General features: G+C 43.1%; 1 protein-coding gene and 1 pseudogene across 1 annotated transcript; one reads left to right on the forward strand and one right to left on the reverse strand.

Annotated features, from left to right (window-relative positions):
• The first annotated feature begins 4,966 nt into the window (after nt 1-4,966).
• On the forward strand, nt 4,967-8,872 carry LOC124046514 (annotated as a pseudogene).
• Nucleotides 8,873-13,765: 4,893 nt separating this feature from the next.
• On the reverse strand, nt 13,766-21,067 carry dhrs7 (dehydrogenase/reductase (SDR family) member 7). Its single transcript, XM_046366956.1, has 7 exons — nt 20,822-21,067; nt 20,090-20,242; nt 19,851-19,957; nt 16,809-17,048; nt 16,588-16,710; nt 16,102-16,317; nt 13,766-14,807 (listed from the first exon to the last, which is right to left on the reverse strand). Exons 1-7 carry the CDS (start codon nt 20,943-20,945, stop codon nt 14,760-14,762), a joined length of 1,011 nt encoding a protein of 336 aa, XP_046222912.1. The 5' UTR covers nt 20,946-21,067; the 3' UTR covers nt 13,766-14,759.
• Nucleotides 21,068-21,412: the final 345 nt, after the last annotated feature.

A 21,412-nucleotide genomic window follows, 5' to 3' on the forward strand; every position in this document is an offset into this window, starting at 1 on the left:
TGTTGCTTAAGGGCAAGGAGCTGTATCCGTATAACCACTATTTATTGCCACAAATATTCTGTGATCCATTTGCAACTACCCCTCTAACCACTCCCTGACCATACCCAGTCTCTAATCTTTCCTGACCCTGCAAGTCTGAATTCCTAAATGGATATCCCACTATCATATGTAAAAGACAAAGGGGTCAAGGGCTATATTTTAGTCACTTTCGCAGGATCTACGGGTATAATATGGGTTGTTGTAGCTGCTGAAGGGTTTTTAGTTTGTTTATTTTACACGGGGCAGAGAGCTTTTTTTTGAAGACGACAGAGAATAACCTCCTGTCCAACCCTATCCCCTCAGTCCTAGTCAACAACAACTGTAATCTCCTTTACTCCAGGTGATTTTTCTTTGTGTTGATATTTTAGCCTTATCTCTTGATCACTCTTCATGATCCTCCTGTTTAGTCTCCTTCCTCTCTCACCCTGACAGAAAATATAACATCTGGAAGGACCAGACAAGCTATGAACTGCATTCACTTTCATGATATTAAAATTGAAAAAGGAGCTGATTTGCTCTTATTCATTTAACTATGATAAGTTAAAATGTAATATTAATATTAGTAATCCTTTGAGTCATTTGTGGTCAGCGCATAAGCTCTGGGAATTAAAGACACTGTCAAGTGTAGAGGGAACACCCCCTTATCCACATCGATGGAACAGTAGTGGAGAGGGTAGCAAGTTTTAAGTTCCTCAGCATACACATCACAGACAAACTGAATTGGTCCACTCACACTGACAGCGTCGTGAAGAAGGCGCAGCAGCGCCTCTTCAACCTCAGGAGGCTGAAGAAATTTGGCTTGTCACCAAAAGCACTCACAAACTTCTACAGATGCACAATCGAGAGCATCCTGGCGGGCTGTATCACCGCCTGGTACGGCAACTGCTCCGCCCTCAACCGTAAGGCTCTCCAGAGGGTAGTGAGATCTGCACAACGCATCACCGGGGGCAAACTACCTGCCCTCCAGGACACCTACACCACCCGATGTTACAGGAAGGCCATAAAGATCATCAAGGACATCAACCACCCGAACCACTGCCTGTTCACCCCGCTATCATCCAGAAGGCGAGGTCAGTACAGGTGCATCAAAGCTGGGACCGAGAGACTGAAAAACAGCTTCTATCTCAAGGCCATCAGACTGTTAAACAGCCACCACTAACATTGAGTGGCTGCTGCCAACACACTGTCATTGACACTGACCCAACTCCAGCCACTTTAATAATGGGAATTGATGGGAAATGATGTAAATATATCACTAGCCACTTTAAACAATGCTACCTTATATAATGTACTTACTCTACATTATTCATCTCATATGCATACGTATATACTGTACTCTACATCATCGACTGCATCCTTATGTAATACATGTATCACTAGCCACTTTAACTATGCCACTTTGTTTACTTTGTCTACACACTCATATCATATGTATATACTGTACTCGATACCATCTACTGTATGCGGCTCTGTACCATCACTCATTCATATATCCTTATGTACATATTCTTTATCCCCTTACACTGTGTATAAGACAGTAGTTTTGGAATTGTTAGTTAGATTACTTGTTGGTTATCACTGCATTGTCGGAACTAGAAGCACAAGCATTTCGCTACACTCGCATTAACATCTGCTAACCATGTGTATGTGACAAATAAAATTTGATTTGATTTGAAAAGTGTTAAGGTAGAAAATGACTTGGGATAAGAAGGATAGACTGAAGCTACGTATGTATTTGATGTCATTCTAATTACAGAGATGGATGTGATTATCATTGTTCTTGAGGGAAAACAATCGGAGGTGGTAAATCCCTTCGTTATTTTACGTTGCCTGAACAACAGTAGCCTGTGCTATGTGCTTTTTATTAAACTTTTATGTAGTATTAATTTTGTCCTATTTTCTCTCTAAAAACAATAGGCCATCCCCGCCATGTCATTATACCTAAAGGACTTGTTTACTGATTAAGCATTGTTTTAGACATTTGAAGGAAAGGTGATTTAATCAGTGCAGATTCTCCTTATATAAAACTCTCAAACAAGAACTTACTGTACTGTAGCCTATAGAAGAGATGAAGCCATTGCCATCGTATGTAACCTCAAATGATCTCTTTGAAATAATTGTTGAGGACAATAACAGCAAAATCTGATGTGATTTGTGCTTTGCTCACACTGTATGGAATCAATTTCTCCTACCCTTCTGCACCTTGCGGACATCCTGATCGTTTTTGGCCTAATCACAGTCAAAATCCCCTCAGTCCCAGAGTGACTCTCAATTAACCCTGAACTGAAAGTTGATCTTGACACCAGTGAACTAAGGTCCCTCTTTGTATACAGTACTGGGAATGGAAATCCTTTCACAATTGGTCGCCCATTATAATACTTACAGTTAAAGTTTACATACACCTTAGCCAAATACATTTAAACTCAGTTTTTCACAATTCCTGACATTTAATTCACGTAACAATTCCCTGTCTTAGGTCAGTTAGGATCACCACTTTATTTTAAGACTGTGAAATGTCAGAATAATAGTAGCGAGAATGATTTATTTCAGCTTCTATTTTTTTCATCACATTCCCAGTGGGTCAGAAGTTTACATACACTCAATTAGTATTTGGTAGCATTGCCTTTCAATTGTTTAACTTGGGTCAAACGTTTCGGGTAGCCTTCTACAAGCTTCCCACAGTAAGTTGGGTGAATTTTGGCCCATTCCTCCTGACAGAGCTGGTGTAACTGAGTCAGGTTTGTAGGCCTCTTCACACACGCTTTTTCAGTTCTGCCCACACATTTGACATGGAACTGAGGTCAGGGCTTTGTGATGGCCACTCCAATACCTTGACTTTGTTGTCCTTATTAAGCCATTTTGCCACAACTTTGGAAGCATGCTTGCAGAGCAAGGGGAACCACTACTTCAAGGTCTCAGAGCAAGTGACGTCACAGATGGAAACGCCACTAGCGCGCACCACCGCTAACTAGCTAGCCATTTCACATCGGTTACACAAGCCTCCCCCTTTTTCCTCCAAACATAACGATGGGCATTATGGCCAAACAGTTTCATCAGACCAGAGGACAATACTCCATAAAGTACGATCTTTGTCCCCATATGCAGTTGCAAACTGTAGTCTGGCTTTTTTATGGCGGTTTTGGAGCAGTGGCTTCTTCCTTGCTGAGCGGCCTTTCAGGTTATGCCGATATAGGACTTGTTTTACTGTGGATTTGGATACTTTTGTACCCGTTTCCTCCAGCATCTTCACAAGGTCCTTCCTTTGCCGTTGTTCTGGGATTGATTTGCACTTTTCGCACCAAAGTATGTTCATCTCTAGGAAACAGAACGCGTCTCTTCCTGAGTGGTATGACGGCTGCTTGGTCCCATGGTGTTTATACTTGGGTACTATTGTTTGTACAGATGAACGTGGTACCTTCAGGCATTTGGAAATTGCTCCCAAGGATGAACCAGACTTGTGGAGGTCTACAGTTTTTTTCGGAGGTCTTGGCTGATTTCTTTTGATTTACCCATGATGTCAAGCAAAGATACACTGAGTTTTAAGGTCGGCCTTGAAATACATCCACAGGTACACCTCCAATTGACTCAAATTATGTCAATTAGCTTATCAGAATCTTCGAAAGCCATGACATCATTTTCTGGAATTTTCCAAGCTGTTTAAAGGCAGTCAACGTAAACTTCTGCGACCAAGCTTTAAACTTCTGACTCAATGGAATTGTGATACAGTGAATTATAAGTGAAATAATCTGTCTGTAAACAACTGTTGGAAAAATTACTTGTGTCATGCACAAAGTAGATGTCGTAACCGACTTGCCAAAACTATAGTTTGTTAACAAGAAATGTGTGGAGTGGTTGAAAAACGAGTTTTAATGACTCCAACCTAAGTGTATGTACACTTCCGACTTCAACTGTAGCTATCCGTGATAAGAAAAGAGCAGTTCAATGCAAACATGAGGATGTGTGTGTTTGGGCGTGTCTCTCTGTCTGTCTTTTGGTCTGTCTGGTGAGGGGACTCCCCAAAAACATGACACTTCGCCCAAAGTGATTTTCGCAGCAGGTTAAGAAAGCATTTTTTTTAAACGAACCCTTTTCATAATCTTAACCTAATTCTCCTGCTGCCTAAATTCTCCTAACTTGCTACAAAAAAGTCACTTTCGATAATAGCTGTATAGAAATGTTTTTAGATAGTCCCATCTGGTGAGTGGGGTGAGCAGAAGGTCAAAAGAGAAAATAATGTGAAGTATTGGGGAAAGAAGCAGTATGTGTTAATTGTAGGGGTGCCCATGGGCATGATCCCCATGGGGATCAGAAGTGTCTGGTGCGAGAGAGGCAGGTTGAGTGTACCAGGGTTGGAGTAATGGAGAGGGTGTCCATATGCTGAGGCAGTGAAGAAAGTAGCGGAAGATGGGTCAATGGGGAGGGATTCTGAAAGGATTTGTGTGAGTGGTAGATCTGTGCCAGTACAGAGGGATAGGCCAACGAGTGATATATGCTTCAGTAAGATTGGCTTTGTAGCATACATAGCAATGGTTATCAACTGTACCGCAAAAAAATAGAGCTTGTGGTGGCAGCTGCGGGGAAGTATTTGCATGTACGAGATTTGACTTTAAAAGAGTTACAGTTGAGTGGTGGTGTCCCATCCTTCCAGGCTGTTAGCCTGAGCTAGGACTAGATGGGTTTAAATATTGGAATAGGGTTAGATTACACATTATTTGATTTTTTTCCCCCTTTTCCCACTCAAGGTATAAGAAATGTATACCCCAGTCTAGTTGGTGGCGGTAATGCAACATTTATTGGATGCCAAACGCCGTTAAACCACGAAGAAGAAGAAGAAGACTACTAAGAAGACTACGAAGAAGAAGAAGAAGAAGAAGAGCTGGGTGGAAATTGATGGGTAGGCTGAGTTTGACTGTTTTGTCACAAAGTGCAAACATTGCCGAACCTAGTTGGAGCGCACGCCCTCACTTATTGTTGTGATTATTTTCTAGCCTCAAATGTTAGCTAGCTATCGTTGCTCTCTGGGAACGGCACATTTAAGACAGCATTTGTGTATCTAAACAAATTGCTATACTTACTGTCGAAAATTAATAAGACAGCCGCTTAATTTAAAGGATATCCTATCTCTCCATTCAAAGGTACATAGGTAATTTAGCTAGATAATGTTAGCTATATAGCTCAATTTAATGTAGCTAGCTAATTATTTTTTTCACAAACGTTATTTCTGACAATCGCCTCAGTAGCTAGCTAGCCATCCCATATATATGAATGCAGCTAGCGTATGTTATGCTGCTAGCTTGTATTTATGTTTTCTTTGCAACCTTGCTGCGATAACGTTAGCTAGCCATTACTGTTTACATGTTTTAGTCAAGGTCAGTTTATACAACATGTACTAGTGTAGCTTTGCAATGTTATTGACCTGACTACGAACTTAGTCATCCGTGCGTGGGTGACTGACGCACCCAGGCAGCCAGCTCTTTGACAGCAGTTGAAAACATACCTAGCAAACCTGTTGACAATTATACATTACTGATGTTAGGTAGGTTTTCGAGGGAGTTTGTATAATAAAAATATATATATATATCCTGCAAGCAGCATTCCTTTTGTGGCAGACATATGACTCAAGCTGCCTCTTTGATCTTGTCCTATAGGATGACACAGATGCTAACTGCAGCCCCAGAAACATGACCTGCACCACCCTAGGGCATGGTCAGGATGGGGCCAGATGTGCCCTTGCTCAATGAATACAAGCAGGAGTTCTGGAAGCGTTTCCCTCAGATGTTGCAGGGGGTCCATGCTTGAAGTTGGGCTACTGCGCCCCGCCTTATATCTATGTCAACCAGGCAGTCTTGTTCTTGACACCATGGCTGTTGGGTGCCATTGGCACGCTGCTGTGCCAGCTGCAGGAGGAGCTCCACGCTGCCGTGCTGTCTGCTATGCTCATGATTGCGGCAGCAGTGGGTGTCCAGGCCCTGGCACTGTATGCAGCCCGCAGGAATGGCACGGTGGAGAGGTTGGGAATGCCCAACATCCTGGCTGATGAGGAGGTGGAGTTCACCAACTGTGTAGGCCCAGAGACAGTGAGGTTCATCGCCCCAAGGAAGAGGTTTGGGCTGAATGTGGTGCTCCACACCATGCTGGCGGGGACCCTCTGTGGCCTGGGAACATGGTATGTGCTCCTGGGCAGGTTAACTACACTCTACGACAGTGTGGATGTAGCCTTGGTGGTCTTTGTCCTGAGCTGGGTGACTGTACGGCAGAGTACTCCCTTATCATCAACACGGACGCAAAGATGGCCACATTCCAGGCGCAGGACACCTATGAGATCATCCCACTCATCCGACCACTCTACATATTAACTGTCATAGCTGTGGACCTTGCTGATAGGTAAGAAATAACAAAATTGGTCTTAATGACTGTTTTGAAGCTTATGGATATTTTGATAGGATTGCTTACTTTTTGTACCTGGGGCTACTGCTGGGGGCCATGGCCGAGGCAGGCCTCTTACATCACTTCCTCAGTGCCTCTCAGCCCCAGAACCTGGCCAGGGGACCTCAAGCTGCTGTCAGCTACCTCATCCTCTTCATTGTCTGCTGGGCTCTCGGGAGAGATCCAGGGAGCCTATGTTTTTGGAGGAGTATTCCTCAGCCCACTGTACCCAGGAGGAATGGCCAATGTCCGGGTGTTCAACCAGCGTGGCTGGGGCCATCAGGAGGGTGCTGCTCAATCTGAGTGAGCTCACCTTGCAATATAGTATTGCTTTGTCATTACTGAAACATACTATTCATGCATCTTAATACATTATATTTAACAGTGACTGTGTTTTACATTGCAGTGTCTCCCTTTGCAATGATTGCTTTGCTGATGCTGGATGGCTCTGTTCAGCAACTCCACACAGCCTCTCTGTGTGGGATTCACCTGGGCCTTCAGAATGGTATACATGGATTATTTTATGTATAACGTAAGCATGTACTGTATATCAATCAACCAGAGTGTCTCTCCGGTGATTTCATGACCATTGATCCTCTGTTATCAATATGATTTAAGTCATGTTGATTTGAGTAATGGGTCTCTGTGTTGTGCAGGTGTGGCAGAGCTTTGAGGATGCCCTGTTTTAGATGGTGGTGTCAGTGAGGCTGGCTGCAGGGGAAACCAGACTGCCTGGGTGGGACAGTATGGGCATAGGGGTCCAGCTCCTTCTGGTAACAACACATTTCAGCATTCATGACATAGGCATGGTCTTTTTCCGGAAAAATATTTAAAGTTGAACATTGAAATTGAAGTCCTGGTTAAATATTTAGTATCGCCCAAAACCAGAAATGCACAAAGTTTTTGTCTTTCATTTGTCATCCCAGGTGGGCCTGCTGAGTGATAGGCTGCTCCAGTTCCTGTCCAAGCTGAAGTTTGCCCTGACCCTGCTGGTGACCTCCTGGACTGAGAAGAAACAGCGGCTTCAGTCGGCCGGGACCCTCCTGGCCCCGAACGCTTCCCTGTGTCCTCTGCTGCTCTCTGTGGTGTTCCTGTTTGCCATGATCTCTGCTCCTCTGCTGCCCCTCTTCACCCTGCCCATCTTCCTTTGGGCTTCCCTAGGCCTCAGCATAGTTGGGTTGGGCCCGTGGGCACCGCCTGCCTCCGTCCAGACTCCATCTACTACCAGCAGATGAGGGGGAGCCTGGCCTTTGCTCTGAGGAGTACCTTCACCAGGGGATCACTTAGTTTGTGGGTGTCACTCTTTAGTTATTTTCCCCTGTTTCTTATTTGCATTTTCTTCCATTCATTGGTGAACAGTGTTTTCGACTAGCACTGGCTGTCGGCTAAACAGCCGACAGCCAGTGACAGGGAAACAATGCTGGCTTGACAGTGTGCTGTGGGCAGTGTGATTTGTGTGCGCTAAGGTTTGGTTGGTTGTAGTCAAATTTATTTACAAAGAGGAAGGGGAGAGCATGATGCTTTGAATGAATTTCAGGGTTCTACGATGTGACCATTATACTTGCATATGCGCCAATAAGTAGATGCGTACGAACTGAAAAAGTAAGCTTAAGTATGAGCATGTGCGAGTTGTGATGTATAGCAACAACAAAAAATCCATCTGTAGCTATTTTCAATGTCTTTATGCAATTTTGTTTCATAGTTGGCAGCTAATCACACAAAGAACCATAGAAATAAGAATGATTTATTTCTATACAAAAACCTATGTAGAGTCCCATATATCCCAACTTGTGCGCAGCAACAGTGCCTGGGGCGCTGTGCGCACTGAAATATAAATTTTTAGAAGCGCACAACTATAGAAGTTGGTCGAATTTACCAAAAAGTCTACTGATGTGTGACTTTGTCCTTGTGTTTCTTGGCTATTTACATTGTTTTGTTCACACGCTAGGTTGTTCAATGTTTGTTTGAGCTTGCTCAACTGGTACTAGCAAAGGAGAATCTGTCAGAGAATCCCACCGTTACCATGGTAATGGCCCGCCCCTTAGAGACAAGCTCAGAGACCGTTTATCTAAAAACCATCAGACTGCTGAACACTTGAACTGGACTGACCACCTGCTCTTGATTCTCTGCACACACACATTTACAGTGCATTCGGAAAGTATTTAGAACCTTTAACTTTGTTACAGCCTTATTCTAAAATGAATTAAATACTCCCCCCCCAATCTACACACAATAACCCATAAAGACAAAGAAAAAAACAGGTTAAGACATGCTTGTATATTTAATGTAAATAAGGTATGTTTTTTCATTTTAAAAGTATTCATACCCTTTGCTGACTCAATTGAGCTCAGGTGCATCCTGTTTCTATTGATCATCCTTGATGTTTTTACAACTTTATTGGAGTCCACCTGTGGTAAATTAAATTGATTGGACATGATTTGGAAAGGCACACACCTGTCTATTTAAGGTCCCACAGATGACAGTGCATGTCAGAGCAAAAACCAAGCCATAAGGTCTAAGAAAGTCTGTAGAGCTCCGAGACAAGATTGTGTCAAGGCACAGATCTGGGGAAGGGTACCAAAAAATGTCTAGCATTGAAGGTCCCCAAGAACACAGTGGCCTCCATTTTTAAATGGAAGAAGTTTGGAACCACCAAGATGCTTCCTAGAGCTGGCCAAACAGCAATCGGTGGAGTAGGGCCTTGGTAAGGGAGGTGACTAAGAACCCGATGGTTACTCTGACAGAGCTCCAGAGTTACTCTGTGGAGATGGGGGGGAATCAACCAGAAAGACAACCATCTCTGCAGCACTCCACCAATCAGTTCTTTATGGTAGAGTGGCCAGACGGAAGCCACTGCTCAGTAAAAGGCACATAACAGCCAGCTTGGAGTTTGCCAATAGGCACCTAAAAGGACTCTGACCATGAAACAAGATTATTTCTCTGGTCTGATGAAACCAAGATCGAACTCTTTGGCCTGAAAGCCAAGCATCACGTCTGGAGGAAACCAGGCACCGCTCAACACCTGGGCAATCACATCCCTACGGTGAAGCATGGTGGTGGCAGCATCATGCTGTGGGGATGTTTTTCAGCAGCAATGACTGGGAGACTAGTCAGGATCAAGAGAAAGATGAATGGAGCAAAGGCCAGAGATCCTTGATGAAAACCTGCTCCAGAGCACTCAGGACCTCCGACTAGGGCGAAGGTTCACCTTCCAACAGGACAACGACCCCAAGCATAAAGCTAAGACAATGCAGGCTTCAGGACAAGTGTCTGAATGTCCTTGAGTAGCCCAGCAAGAGCCCGGACTTGAACCCGATCGAAAATCTCTGGAGGGATCTGAAAATAGCTTTGCAGCAACACTTCCCATCCAACCTGACAGAGCTTGAGAGAAGAATGGGAGAAACTCCCCGAATACAGGTGTGCCAAGCTTGTAGAGTCATACCCAAGGACTCAAGGCTGTAATCACTGCCAAAAGGCACATTTTGGCAGTGTACTGAGTAAAGGGAACAAAGTACTGAGTAAAGGGTCTGAATACTTATGTAAATGTGATGTTTAAAAAATATTTGCAAAAAAATATAAACCTGTTTTTGCTTTGTCATTATGGGGTATTGTGTGGGGATTGTACTTCAAACCCGGGAGGCTTGTTACTTTTTTATTTGACTTAAGACTCCAGGTGAAGTGAAAGTACTTTGATATAACTGTTTAATTTCCAGACATGACTTTGTAACTGATGTACAATGTATGAAATGATAATGGTAAGGTAAACATTAAAATTACACCGGCAGTAACGTTGTCAGACTTCCTTATTTACCCACACTTTACAGTATACATTACATACTGCATTAGGTGTTGGGCATATGTTTTCAGTTTAATCTTTAACCCCTATTGTTGGGAGAAGCCATTAATTTTCCAACCACAAGCAGTTAGAACAGAACACCATAGTGCACTCAGTGTTCCAGCTCCGTGACCTCATGGTTGTTTTATTACTTACTGTGTATGTTGACTCAATCGCAGTGACAGTGAACTTTTAGATTGTTCGAGCAGTGAATGTATGCAGATGAAAGAGCCGGGCGGGGGGAGCCTCTTATGGTTTCATATTAAGAGGAATGTTGTTGTGAGTTGCTCAGTAGAGACACCGGCAGTAATGTAAGCTTGCAGGATCCAGTTGTGATTCCCGAGAAGTGACCCGAATAAAATCGTTCTGATCTGTATTCATTACATCCAAATGTTTCAACACCATTAACCTCATCATACTCTAAAGCCAGACAGAGCTTCTTCCAAAAAATGTGTTCAGTGCTCTATTTGCTGTCAGGAGGGGGGCAAGGAAGAAACTGAGCAAGTACAAGCGTAATTATTTATTGACTACTCAAAACAGAAACAGAAATTGCTATAGTAATGTCATCACTCAATTTGGTTTTCTTGGCTAACTGGGGGTGCCTGAGCTGTGATGTTTAATTTAGGCTAAGCGCTTGTTGGGCATGCTATACCCAGTAGAACGAGGAGAGTTTGTACTGTAGTGTTCTTTTTTCTCTCCCTTTGCCCCCTCTGTGACATTGGCGGCTGTGCATCAGTGAGCATTGAGCGGGAGCGGAGAACGCACAGCGTGTCATTTCCCATCGCGAGGCAGTGTCGGTGACTATTCCGAGTTGCCGCTTTAGGATATGACATTATCCTTGAACACTAGTCAAACTTAAACGAAAGCAACCATCGCTCTGCCACTACAACTTCACTAAAAATGTTTGTCCGCTCTCCCCTCTGTCGACCAAAAATGAAATGCCCCCTCGTACAAATTCCCCAAGTCTACTCCCATGAGAGGAATGAATATTTAGAGACTAATGGTAAGCCGAGGAATTCACTATTTAGATCTGTGCAGTCAGCCAGTTTAAACTGTATCATGACCTTCCTATACAACTGAAATGGTAAGTTAATCCGACAGCCAAGTTATCCACAGCCGAAAAGACTCACTACTGATGCAAAATGAAAGGGTTCTGTGACCAGGGGGAACTTATCTATGTATATACTCCAAGCTTTCTCATCTTCAGCCCCCAGAGGATAGCATCTCTTGACTGCATGTCCTATAATAATAATTTACCACTGGGATGACTGTGACCAAGTATAACACCACTCAAAGGTTGCGATGAGAATATGCTATGAATAGGGACATGATGCATAATGGAATCAGCCTTACCCGAAATCTTAGCTGTGGATAAGTGTATGAAGAAGCTGATAGGCCTACATTTGATTTTTTTCCTTCCCTTTGAAGGTTCTCTGGCTCCTGGCTTCCACTTCCTGGATTGCTTCCAGGACACTGCATGGTTTGGATCATGATCTTGGAGAGAAGATATGGCTACTGCACGGTCAACATCAAGGTACTGGTTCATTAATGGTTATGTGTTTGAATCGCTCATTTGTGGTGAACTCATTTGACCATTTTGTTTCAGGGTCTGGAGCTGCAGGACACGTCGTGCCATACAGTGGAGGCTCGGGGGGTGGATGGGGTGTTTGAGGGGGCCTTTGAGCAGCTTGGTCTCAACAAGGGGTTAAACCTGCACTTGGGTAACGCCCTCACCCCATGTGCTGCCCTGCCTGTCCACGTCTACTCTGATGCCCGAAATATGCTCGCATGACCTGAGGAAGTCCAGGATGACTTCCTGAAGGCCCTGGTGTAGCTGCTGCTGAGGAACTCTGTCCAGAGACATAAGACTTTTACTGGGGGACACCGGGAAAGGAAAGTAAGTTCCAGCCCTCCAATCTTGGCCAGTCAACTGTCACCCAGCCTTCAGAGGCTGTTATGGTGGAGTCCGTCTCCTCTCTCAAGTTTAGACGGGACAGCTCCAGTTTGACGACCTCCGGTGACTGGTCAGGTGAGGATGACCTGTTTGGGGCTCAGCCAGCCAGGAGGACGGTGGTGCTGGTAAGTACAGAGGCCCAACTGGGGGACACAGTGCTCCACACCAGCCCCTCACTGCCAGGCTGTGGAGATGGGCAGTAGGTTTGAAAACATGGCCCTCTCGTCCCCCCAGGCCCTGGGTCTCCCGGCTGTGGACAAGGGCAGGAACCCTGAAGTACCCCTCACAGACTCCAGCATCTTGGCCCATGCAAACTTTAGCTGCCCCCACACTGAGCTGTTCAGTCTGCCCCCTGGGTGGAGGACATCCCGGTTGCAGCAGCCCTATGCTTTTGTTCCCCGACTGGTTTCGGTTCACTCTGGGGCAGTTGGCGCTGTCCATTCAGGACAAGGCTTTGGAAGATGTGGCCAAAGCCCTGAAGGAGGATGAGGAGCTGAGGGACCGGTCATGCTTCATCTCCCTGGGGACAGAGTCTGCCTCTACCAGCCCCAGCTATGTCTACAGGGTCTACTGTGGGGACGTGCCTTGGACAGAGGTGCTGGAGTGACTCTCTGAAAACAAAGAACTTGACCAGCTTGCACTTAAGGCTTTCAGGTCAACATATGGAATCTAAAACATATATACTGGATGTGTGTTACACATATTAAATGTTGCTATCCAAAGCTTGTACCTGTAACTGATCTATTTACCTGCAGGTACAGTTTCAAGCAGCTGTTTGATCAGGTGAGTCTGGGGCCAATAGAGTCTTGAGGAGCTGTTCAGCACACTGGAGGAGTATGAGAGGGACTGGTACATCGTCCTGGTGGCTGATAGGCTGGCAGGACTGTGTCCTACAGGAGAAACCCTCTTCTCACCGGGCCATGACCTCACCCTGGTAACCACGCTACACCTGTGTTTCTGTTACCTTACTAACTCACAGGGTTCTCACTAAAGTAACCCAACAAACAACTGATGAACTATTAACATTGCTTAAAAATGGTTTGTTTATATAGAGTGTTTTGTGTGGTGTTATCTTTGGGGGGTGTGTATTTTAAACTGAGCTAGTGGTCAGTACAGTAATTAACCTCCACCTGCCGGTCTCTGTCTCCACAGAGCACTTACACAGGGCTGGTTCAGGTAGGCCATCCGAATGAGGTGGTGGTGCGTGGCCAGTGGGCTAACCTGTCCTGGGACCTGCTCTACGCCACCAACGATGATGAGCACTACAGCAACCAGCCCCCCCCCCCCCCTCTGGGGTACCCCATCCACCCCTCTGTCCCCCTGCACCTCCCCTGCTTCTAACCTCAACCCCTTGTTGGGATACGCCATCTTCACTGACTTCCCTATACCCACCCTGCCTCGTGTTTGCCTAACTTTGTCACTGGGTAAGCCTAATGTTGTGACCTGTATATGTGAGCCAATACTGGCCCGCAATTAATTTTTGGCCCCAAAAAGTTTTGTAAAATACAAGATTCAATGTATTTGGGGAATTTTATTTTGTGAAAATAAATATGATCATTAGAAATTCGACAAATAAAAACAGGTGCTCATGTCTCAATGTATGAAATCATTTTTTGCATTTTTTGGGTTTAGTTGTGGTCAATTTGCAGTTTACAAGTGAATCTAGTCGCCTACCCCTGTACAAGGGTATCTTAGGAAAGTACCTGGAAGGCAGATTAAAAACAAATGGTTTCATTCATGCAGGAGCGACATTATCAAAGGTGTGGTACTAGTTCAAACAACGAAATATCAGCTTTCTGGAGAAAACATATTTACATGGGATATAATTATTCAGAATACATTTATCATTCTGGAAAAAACAATTGTATCATGTGTAAATGAAATTTAATCGTGGACAGCCAACACAGTGCCAATTTCATGATAAACTTATTTAGCAATTGTTTTCCCTCAAATACAGTTATGTAATGCTCCCAAATGCAAAATGGGAGAAAAATTTTGCTTTTTAAAATTATTATTCAGTGTTAAATACAAGGATATGCCGTTCGGTTGGTCTTCATTTTGCTATAATTTTGTTTACAGTTCTTGTTTTTAAGACTAACTCATGTTCTCTTGTACATACTGGTGTGTAATTGTATAAACACTTATAACGTTTTCAAAGAAACCTGATAGGCTATTGTTTACTGGAGATTGGTCAGTGCTATAGACATTCATCACAGATCTGTGGGGAGTGCATTAATTATACTCCACCTATCAGACAATCAATTTAATGTTCCTCCTTATTCTGAAATACTTTTTTCCCCCAACAACTGAGTCAGCCTGGACACATCCTAATTTCATAGGCTAGAGAAAAATCTTCAATGTCTCTATTTCCACCCGCATCCCTATTCTTCTGCTTTGTGAAGAGAGCTGAAAGGAAAATGTTTTAGGACAGCCAAAAATGAGACAATTGCTTCCAGGTTCAAGTTCACCCATTTCAAGGTGGAGCTCAAGCATTTGGAATGCCTTTCAGGAAGACTTGGGCTTTGGCTTTGTGAAGTACGCAGAGTCTGCGTCCTGTAAAACAAAGCTTAATTTTAAAGTTGTTTTTTCGACTGTTAAAAAATCTGTATCACAGGCAAAATATAAACATTTTACATTTTGGGGAGACGTTCCGTCACTCAAGAAGTTAAGGCATCAGAATATGGACTTGTCAACAGGATGGTGTGGGAATAGGTCATATCTCAGTTTAATGAAAGGCGACCGATTCTACTTTATCCATATATGTCCTATGTTCTGAGGCCGATCTTGCTTTATTGTCTGTTTTAGGTGTCTAGATTTCAAATACTGTTCATTGACAGATGAAGAATGAAAACCTGCAAACTCACTAAGTTACCTTTGCCTTTCCTCAGTCTGTATTTTCTCTCCTTTGTCTAATTTTTTAAATATATTGACCAAATCTTGATCATTCCTACACACAACTAAACCACCGTGGTTGGGTGACATTTTCCATTCAAATCCTGACACAAATGTCTGGTCAGTCAGAAAATGACCTTTCTGCGTGGCCCTCAGCTGTCCAGCAGAGGCCACCAGACGTAGAAGTCAGTCACTGCCACTGGGAATCAGTCATGCCCACTGCTATACCCTGGCCAGTGTGGCCGCCCCTTCTCTTTATCAGGCTGAAGCAAGGTCAGTAACAGCTGAGCCCCCTAGCTGTTAAGAGACAGCTCTAAATAGAGTCTGCTTTACTCAAGTATTTGACTGTTCACATGGTTAGTGTCCCCTTATTCCTGGCCTGGAAAGGCAAGGTTAACCTTAGAATGTGAAAGCAAGGCCATGCATAAACGATGCCTAGTGCAGGGATGGGCAATTCCAGTCCTCTAGGGTCTGATTGGTGTCACTTTTGCCCCATCCCCATCTAACACACCCGACTCCAATAATCATGATCTTCAGTTTAGAATGCAATTAGTTTAATCGGCTGTGTTTGCTAGGGATGGGAGGGAAAGTGTGACACCACTCCAGCCCAGAGAACTGGAGTTGCGATTCCCTGGCCTAGTGCGTTTCACCCAACTCGTCCTTGTGTACACCCAACAGTACATATTTTTGATGTAGCCCCAGACAAACTCACCTGATTCAACTCATTGAGGACTTGATTCGTAGACAAGTTGAATCAGGTGTGCTTGTCCGGGGCTACAACAAGTATGTACTGTTGGGGGTACTGGAGTTGGGAAACACTGCTCTATGGAATACACTGAGCTCTAAGTTATGATCATTCTAATCGGCAAAACTGTAACAATATATAGTATGCAGCTCAGAAAACACATTCTTCAGCAAAATCATGTTGTGAGACCTACAGAAAACCAATACTAACCAGGCCAGCCTTGAAGTTCTGCACCCTCTTCCTGCCCAGCACATCAGTGATGAACCAGGCCCAGGTGGGAGCATACTGCCACACATAGTAGAACAGCAGAAAGGGCTGCTGGGCAATCCACATCTCCTTGGTGCCATTGGCTATACCCACCAGGATGAGACGCACACAACGACTAGTGACCATCTTGTGTTGCTGGTCCCCAGCAGTGGGAATGGCCTTAGATATGGAGGGGATAAGACAGGAAATTCATGTCAACACTCGTACAAAAATGTTCCGTTCAACGGAAGTTAAATCATACTTTAATGACAATTATTTGAAAGACCAATGGCTTTCCCATGAATGTGTTTGTGACATCTTGACAATAACAAAATGTGATGCAATTGCAACGTAAGATGTAAAATTAAGCATGAATTCAGCAATAATGTGAAAAAAAATATTAATATTTATAATAATATAAAATATTCACAATTTGGAAGCAAAACCCACCTTTCCCACTTCTTCTGTGAAAGCATTCTGGACTATCTGTGACTGTACAGGCCCTGGACATACTGTGCTGATGAGTATCCTTGGGTATTCAGTCAGCTCTGTTCGAAGAGAATTGAAGAAGCCCTGTGGAAAAAGTAGATTGATTAAAATCTTGAGATGACAATCTATCTAGATGTTGTACAACTACAAACGGGCAGAGGGTGGCCCATGATTGATCTCACCTGAAGAGCGTGTTTACTGGCAGAGTATCCGGTTGCCAGAGGTGCCCCAGCCAGGCCGACCACACTGCTTACAGTAACTACACTGCCCGACCCTCGCTGCGTCATGTGGGGCAACACCTGCTTGGTAAGTGACACTGTGCCCAGGAAGTTGAGCTCCATCAGTGCCTGGTACACATCCACACTGGTCTCCAGGCACAGAGAACGCTGGCTGCGGCCACCATTGTTAACCAGGATGTCAATCTAAATGGGCATAGTGCAGAGAGAGACCGGAACAAAGCAAGCCATGTATCACCAATTATCTTATTCTTCAAAGGAATTTATTGAATTCATGATACACTGGTAACAAAATCAAGACTTGGTTGTGAACATTTCTGCCAAAGGTATAATCAAAACACAGATTCCAAGTGGAAACAACCTCATGTCTCAGAATAAGAGAACATGTCTAATAAGACAGCGCTAATATTGGACTTAGCCTTGAACTGCATTTTCATGTGCATAATATGCCTTTGGGAGCTGGTTGGTAGTAAGCTAGTCTGATTAAATCAGGCTGTAATGCACAATGAATTGGTATATACAGCAAGAAACATTTGTATACAAAATCGTTGACAGTAAATGTTCTTTGCAAACCAGAATATTGACTAAAATGACACGTGAACTTACTCTACTAGTTGTCTGTGCAGTTTGACCTTCAGCTGCACAAAATTTGAGACAAATTATCCACAGGAAAGTATTGGATAAGTGACTTTTTAGACAGCCGGTAGGTATATGGTTCAGTACAATTAAAATGGTATATTCTGAATCAGGGGAGGATGGAGAACAATCCACACCTCAGTAAAGAATATACCTACCGGCTCTCTAAAAAGTTGGGTAAACAAATACTTTGCTGTGGACATTTTGTCTCAGAGACAGCCGGTAGAGTTCAAATGTAATTTTATTTAACATTCTGGCTTGCAAGGAACATTTATAAAATTTTGCACACAAATGTTTCAGGCTGTATATAACAATTATTTATTACAGCATGATTAATCAGACTAGTAGTGAGCATGTCTGTTGAATATAATGTATTATCTTATAAGGCCAGTCTGGTTAGACTATTAAGTAAATGCGAAAAAAGTATGTCCTACATCAGTGGTTCCCAAACTGAGGGGGTCAAGCCACAGTGGGAACCACACATGCAGAGATCTTCCGTTCACCTACTCTGCATCTCACAAAGACACGGCAGTTTGAACCAAAAATCTCAAATTTGGACTCATCAGACCAAAGGACAGGTTTCCACCGGTCTAATCTCCATTGCTTGTGTTTCTTGGCCCATGCAAGTCTCTTCTTATTATTGGTGTCCTTTAGTAGTGGTTTCTTTGCAGCAATTTGACCATAAAGGCCTGATTCACGCAGTCTCCTCCGAACAGTTGATGTTGAGATGGGTCTGTTACTTGAACTGTGTTAAGCATTTATTTAAACTGCAATTTCTGAGGCTGGTAACTCTAATTAATGTATCCTCTGCAGCAGAGGTAATTCTGTGTCTCTTCCTTTCCTGTTGGAGGTCTTCTTGAGAGCCAGTTTCATCATAGCGCTTGGTGGTTTTTGCGACTGCACTTGAAGAAACTTTCAAAGTTCTTGAGATTTTCCCGATTGACTGACCTTCATGTCTTAAAGTTATGATGGACTGTCATTTCGCTTTGCTTATTTGAGCTGTTCTTGCCAAAATATGGACTTGGGCTATCTAATGTATACCACCCCATCCTTGTCACAACACAACTGATTAGCTCAAATGCAGTAAGAAGGGTTTGAAATTAGTGTGTCTAGTTTGAGAACAGACACCTCACAAGTCATCAACTGGCAGCTTCATTAAATAGGACCCACAAAACACCAGTCTCAACGTCAACAGTGAAGAGGTGACTCCGGGAAGCCGGCCTTCTAAGCAGAGTTGCAAAGAAAAAGCCATATCTCAGACTGGCCAATAAAAAGAAAAGCTTAAGATAGGCAAAAGAAAACACAGACACTGGACAGAAGAACTCTCACTAGAAGGCCAGCATCACGGAGTCGCCTCTTCACTGTTGACCTTGAGACTGGTGTTTTGCAGGTACTATTTAATGAAGCTGCCAGTTGAGGACTTGTGAGGCATCTGTTTCTCGAAATAGACACTAATGTACTTGTCCTCTTGCTTAGTTGTGCACTGGGGCCTACCACTATTTCTATTCTGGTTAGAGCCAGTTTGCTCTGTTCTGTGAAGGGAGTATTTCACAGCGTTGTGTGAGATCTTCAGTTTCCTGGCAATTTCTCACATGGAATAGCCTTAATTTCTCAGAACAAGAATAGACTGAACAAGTTTCAGATTTTCTTTGTTGTTTCTGGCCATTTTGAGCCTGTAATCGAACCCACAAATGCTGATGATACAGAAACTCAACTAGTCTAAAGAAGGACAGTTTTATTGCTTCTTTAATCAGTACAACAGTTTTCAGCTGTGCAAACATAATTGCAAACGGGTTTTCTAATGATCAATTAGCCTTTTAAATTAGCCTTTTAAAATGATAAACTTGGATTACTGGATAAATTTGATGTTATTTTAATGGACATAAAAATGGCTTACATACATACATACATACATACATACATACATACATACATACATACATACATACATACATACATACATACATACATACATACATACATACATACATACATACATACATACATACATACATAGATAGATCTATCTATCTATACACACATACATACACAAAACAATTTCAAGGAACTCAGTCCAGCTTCAAACTGAACGCACAATGTGCAATTTCAAAATTCGGTAGTGAATCATCAGTTCCTCTTGTCATGTTAGTCATTGCATACCTTGCATACATATCCCCTCCCAGAGTGAAAATGTTTGGGAACCCCTGTCCGACATGACTAATGCCTGGTTACTTCCATCTTTATTGAGTGGTTAATCAATTGGAAATGGTCAGACACTGAATTAAATTGAACTAACTTAAAATCCCAATAAAATAAAGAGCGATAAGGGAGAGTTAAGTGTAGTGGTCTTACATTGCCAAAGTGCTGGATAGCAGTTTTCATTTTTGCCTCATGGGATGCTCTCTCCAGCAAATCAAGTGGAAGAACAAGAATATCCTTATCTTTCAAGTTGGAGCGCTCTTGGGAAAGAAAACATTTTTCATTTAACTGGTCTTCAAATGAAAGGGCTAGGTGTATAAAATCACACTTACTACTGTGACTGTGTGCGAGAGAATACTGTTTTCATTAGACGAGAGAACTATCATCCTCACCCAAACAGTGAAGTTTCACCCTATCCAACTGATCCACACGGCGAGCAGATAGAATCAGACGAGACCCACATCCAGCTAGTTGGTAAGCCAGCTCCTCCCCTATGCCACTGGAGGCTCCGGTGACCCACACCACCAGCCCTTTCAACTTGGTATCTAGAAAACAAGCAGCAGATTGTGTTACATTTCACAGCAAATACTGAGAAACAGTACTACAACCTTGTTTGTGGAGGGTGGTGAACAGTCATATTGTGCCATACAGTTGTAGCAGTCATATTCACTATCACCTGGTTTCTCCAACTATAATAGAACAGGTCCTTGCACGTTGTTGTAAATTCCCCCTAATGGCCCTTGAGGGCAAGCAACCAATGTAATACAAAGATACATTTTGTTTATATGACCAATTCTGTAGTCGGACCTCTCTGGATCTCCAGATGTTCAATTTCATTGCTGTTTTGCAACATTGTGTGGACATTGCTGTTCAAATCTGAAGGAGATCCTAAGAGGTCAAAGTCTGCTTGGTGCTCAGAATACAGAACGTGTCATCAAAACAACCTTTGTGTTACATTGGATGGATTCTTCAACATGGAACTGCACTGAACCAATGTAGATATACAAGTGAGAGCAACGTGTAACAGTCTGTATTGAAAGATTGACTCCTCGTACATTGCCACATTGTGACGACTGCCTTGAGTTATTGGTCAATACAAGTTAATTAAGGGACAGGTATGTTACCTGGCTTGCTCCCAAACAAGGTTGCCCATAGTAAGGTCAAGTCAGCGTCCGCAAATAAGAAGCACACAAACTGTACAAGCAAGCAAAGTGCAATTCCTGTGAGTAACGTCACGCCCAAATCCATAGTCTTCTGGCTTGTGTGAAAATGTTATGAAAGTCGCAGCGCAGTACAAGAACAACAGTTATTTGCTCTCCAGCGTTAGAATAAAACGCTGTAATAAAAACGTAAATAACCCGGAAGCGACTATTAATAGAAACGAAAACCCTTCCGGTTACAGTTTACTCAATTAGAAGATATTAAAGACAGATTTAGAATTTAGAAATACATGTCAGGATAAATAGACAGTGTTCATGCTGATATTTGGCGCTTTAATAGAGACAGAGAGTGATAAAGGATAATGTGACAAAGACATGTATTAGTGAGAAAAATAAGATTGGCCACAGCTATTTCCAACCGAAATGTATTTCTGTTTCTGTTCATTCTGTATTTGCCTTTACAATGTTTAATCCATGTATGGGTTTTTGTTTTGATATAATATGCATATCAACCACTGCTAGAGGATATCAACCACTGACTGCCTCACAGGAATG

Source organism: Oncorhynchus gorbuscha, linkage group LG10 (genome assembly GCF_021184085.1).
Source record: "Oncorhynchus gorbuscha isolate QuinsamMale2020 ecotype Even-year linkage group LG10, OgorEven_v1.0, whole genome shotgun sequence".
NCBI lineage: Eukaryota > Metazoa > Chordata > Actinopteri > Salmoniformes > Salmonidae > Oncorhynchus > Oncorhynchus gorbuscha.

Bases quoted from the DNA above. Each gene is read 5' to 3' on its own strand.
- dhrs7 (XM_046366956.1), bottom strand. From the start codon at position 20,945: ATGGATTTGGGCGTGACGTTACTCACAGGAATTGCACTTTGCTTGCTT. The intron at 20,243-20,821 runs GTAACATACCTG...CTTGTTTTCTAG, and splicing joins CTTGTTTGGGAGCAAGCCAG to ATACCAAGTTGAAAGGGCTG. The intron at 19,958-20,089 runs GTGAGGATGATA...TTCTTTCCCAAG, and splicing joins GGTGAAACTTCACTGTTTGG to AGCGCTCCAACTTGAAAGAT.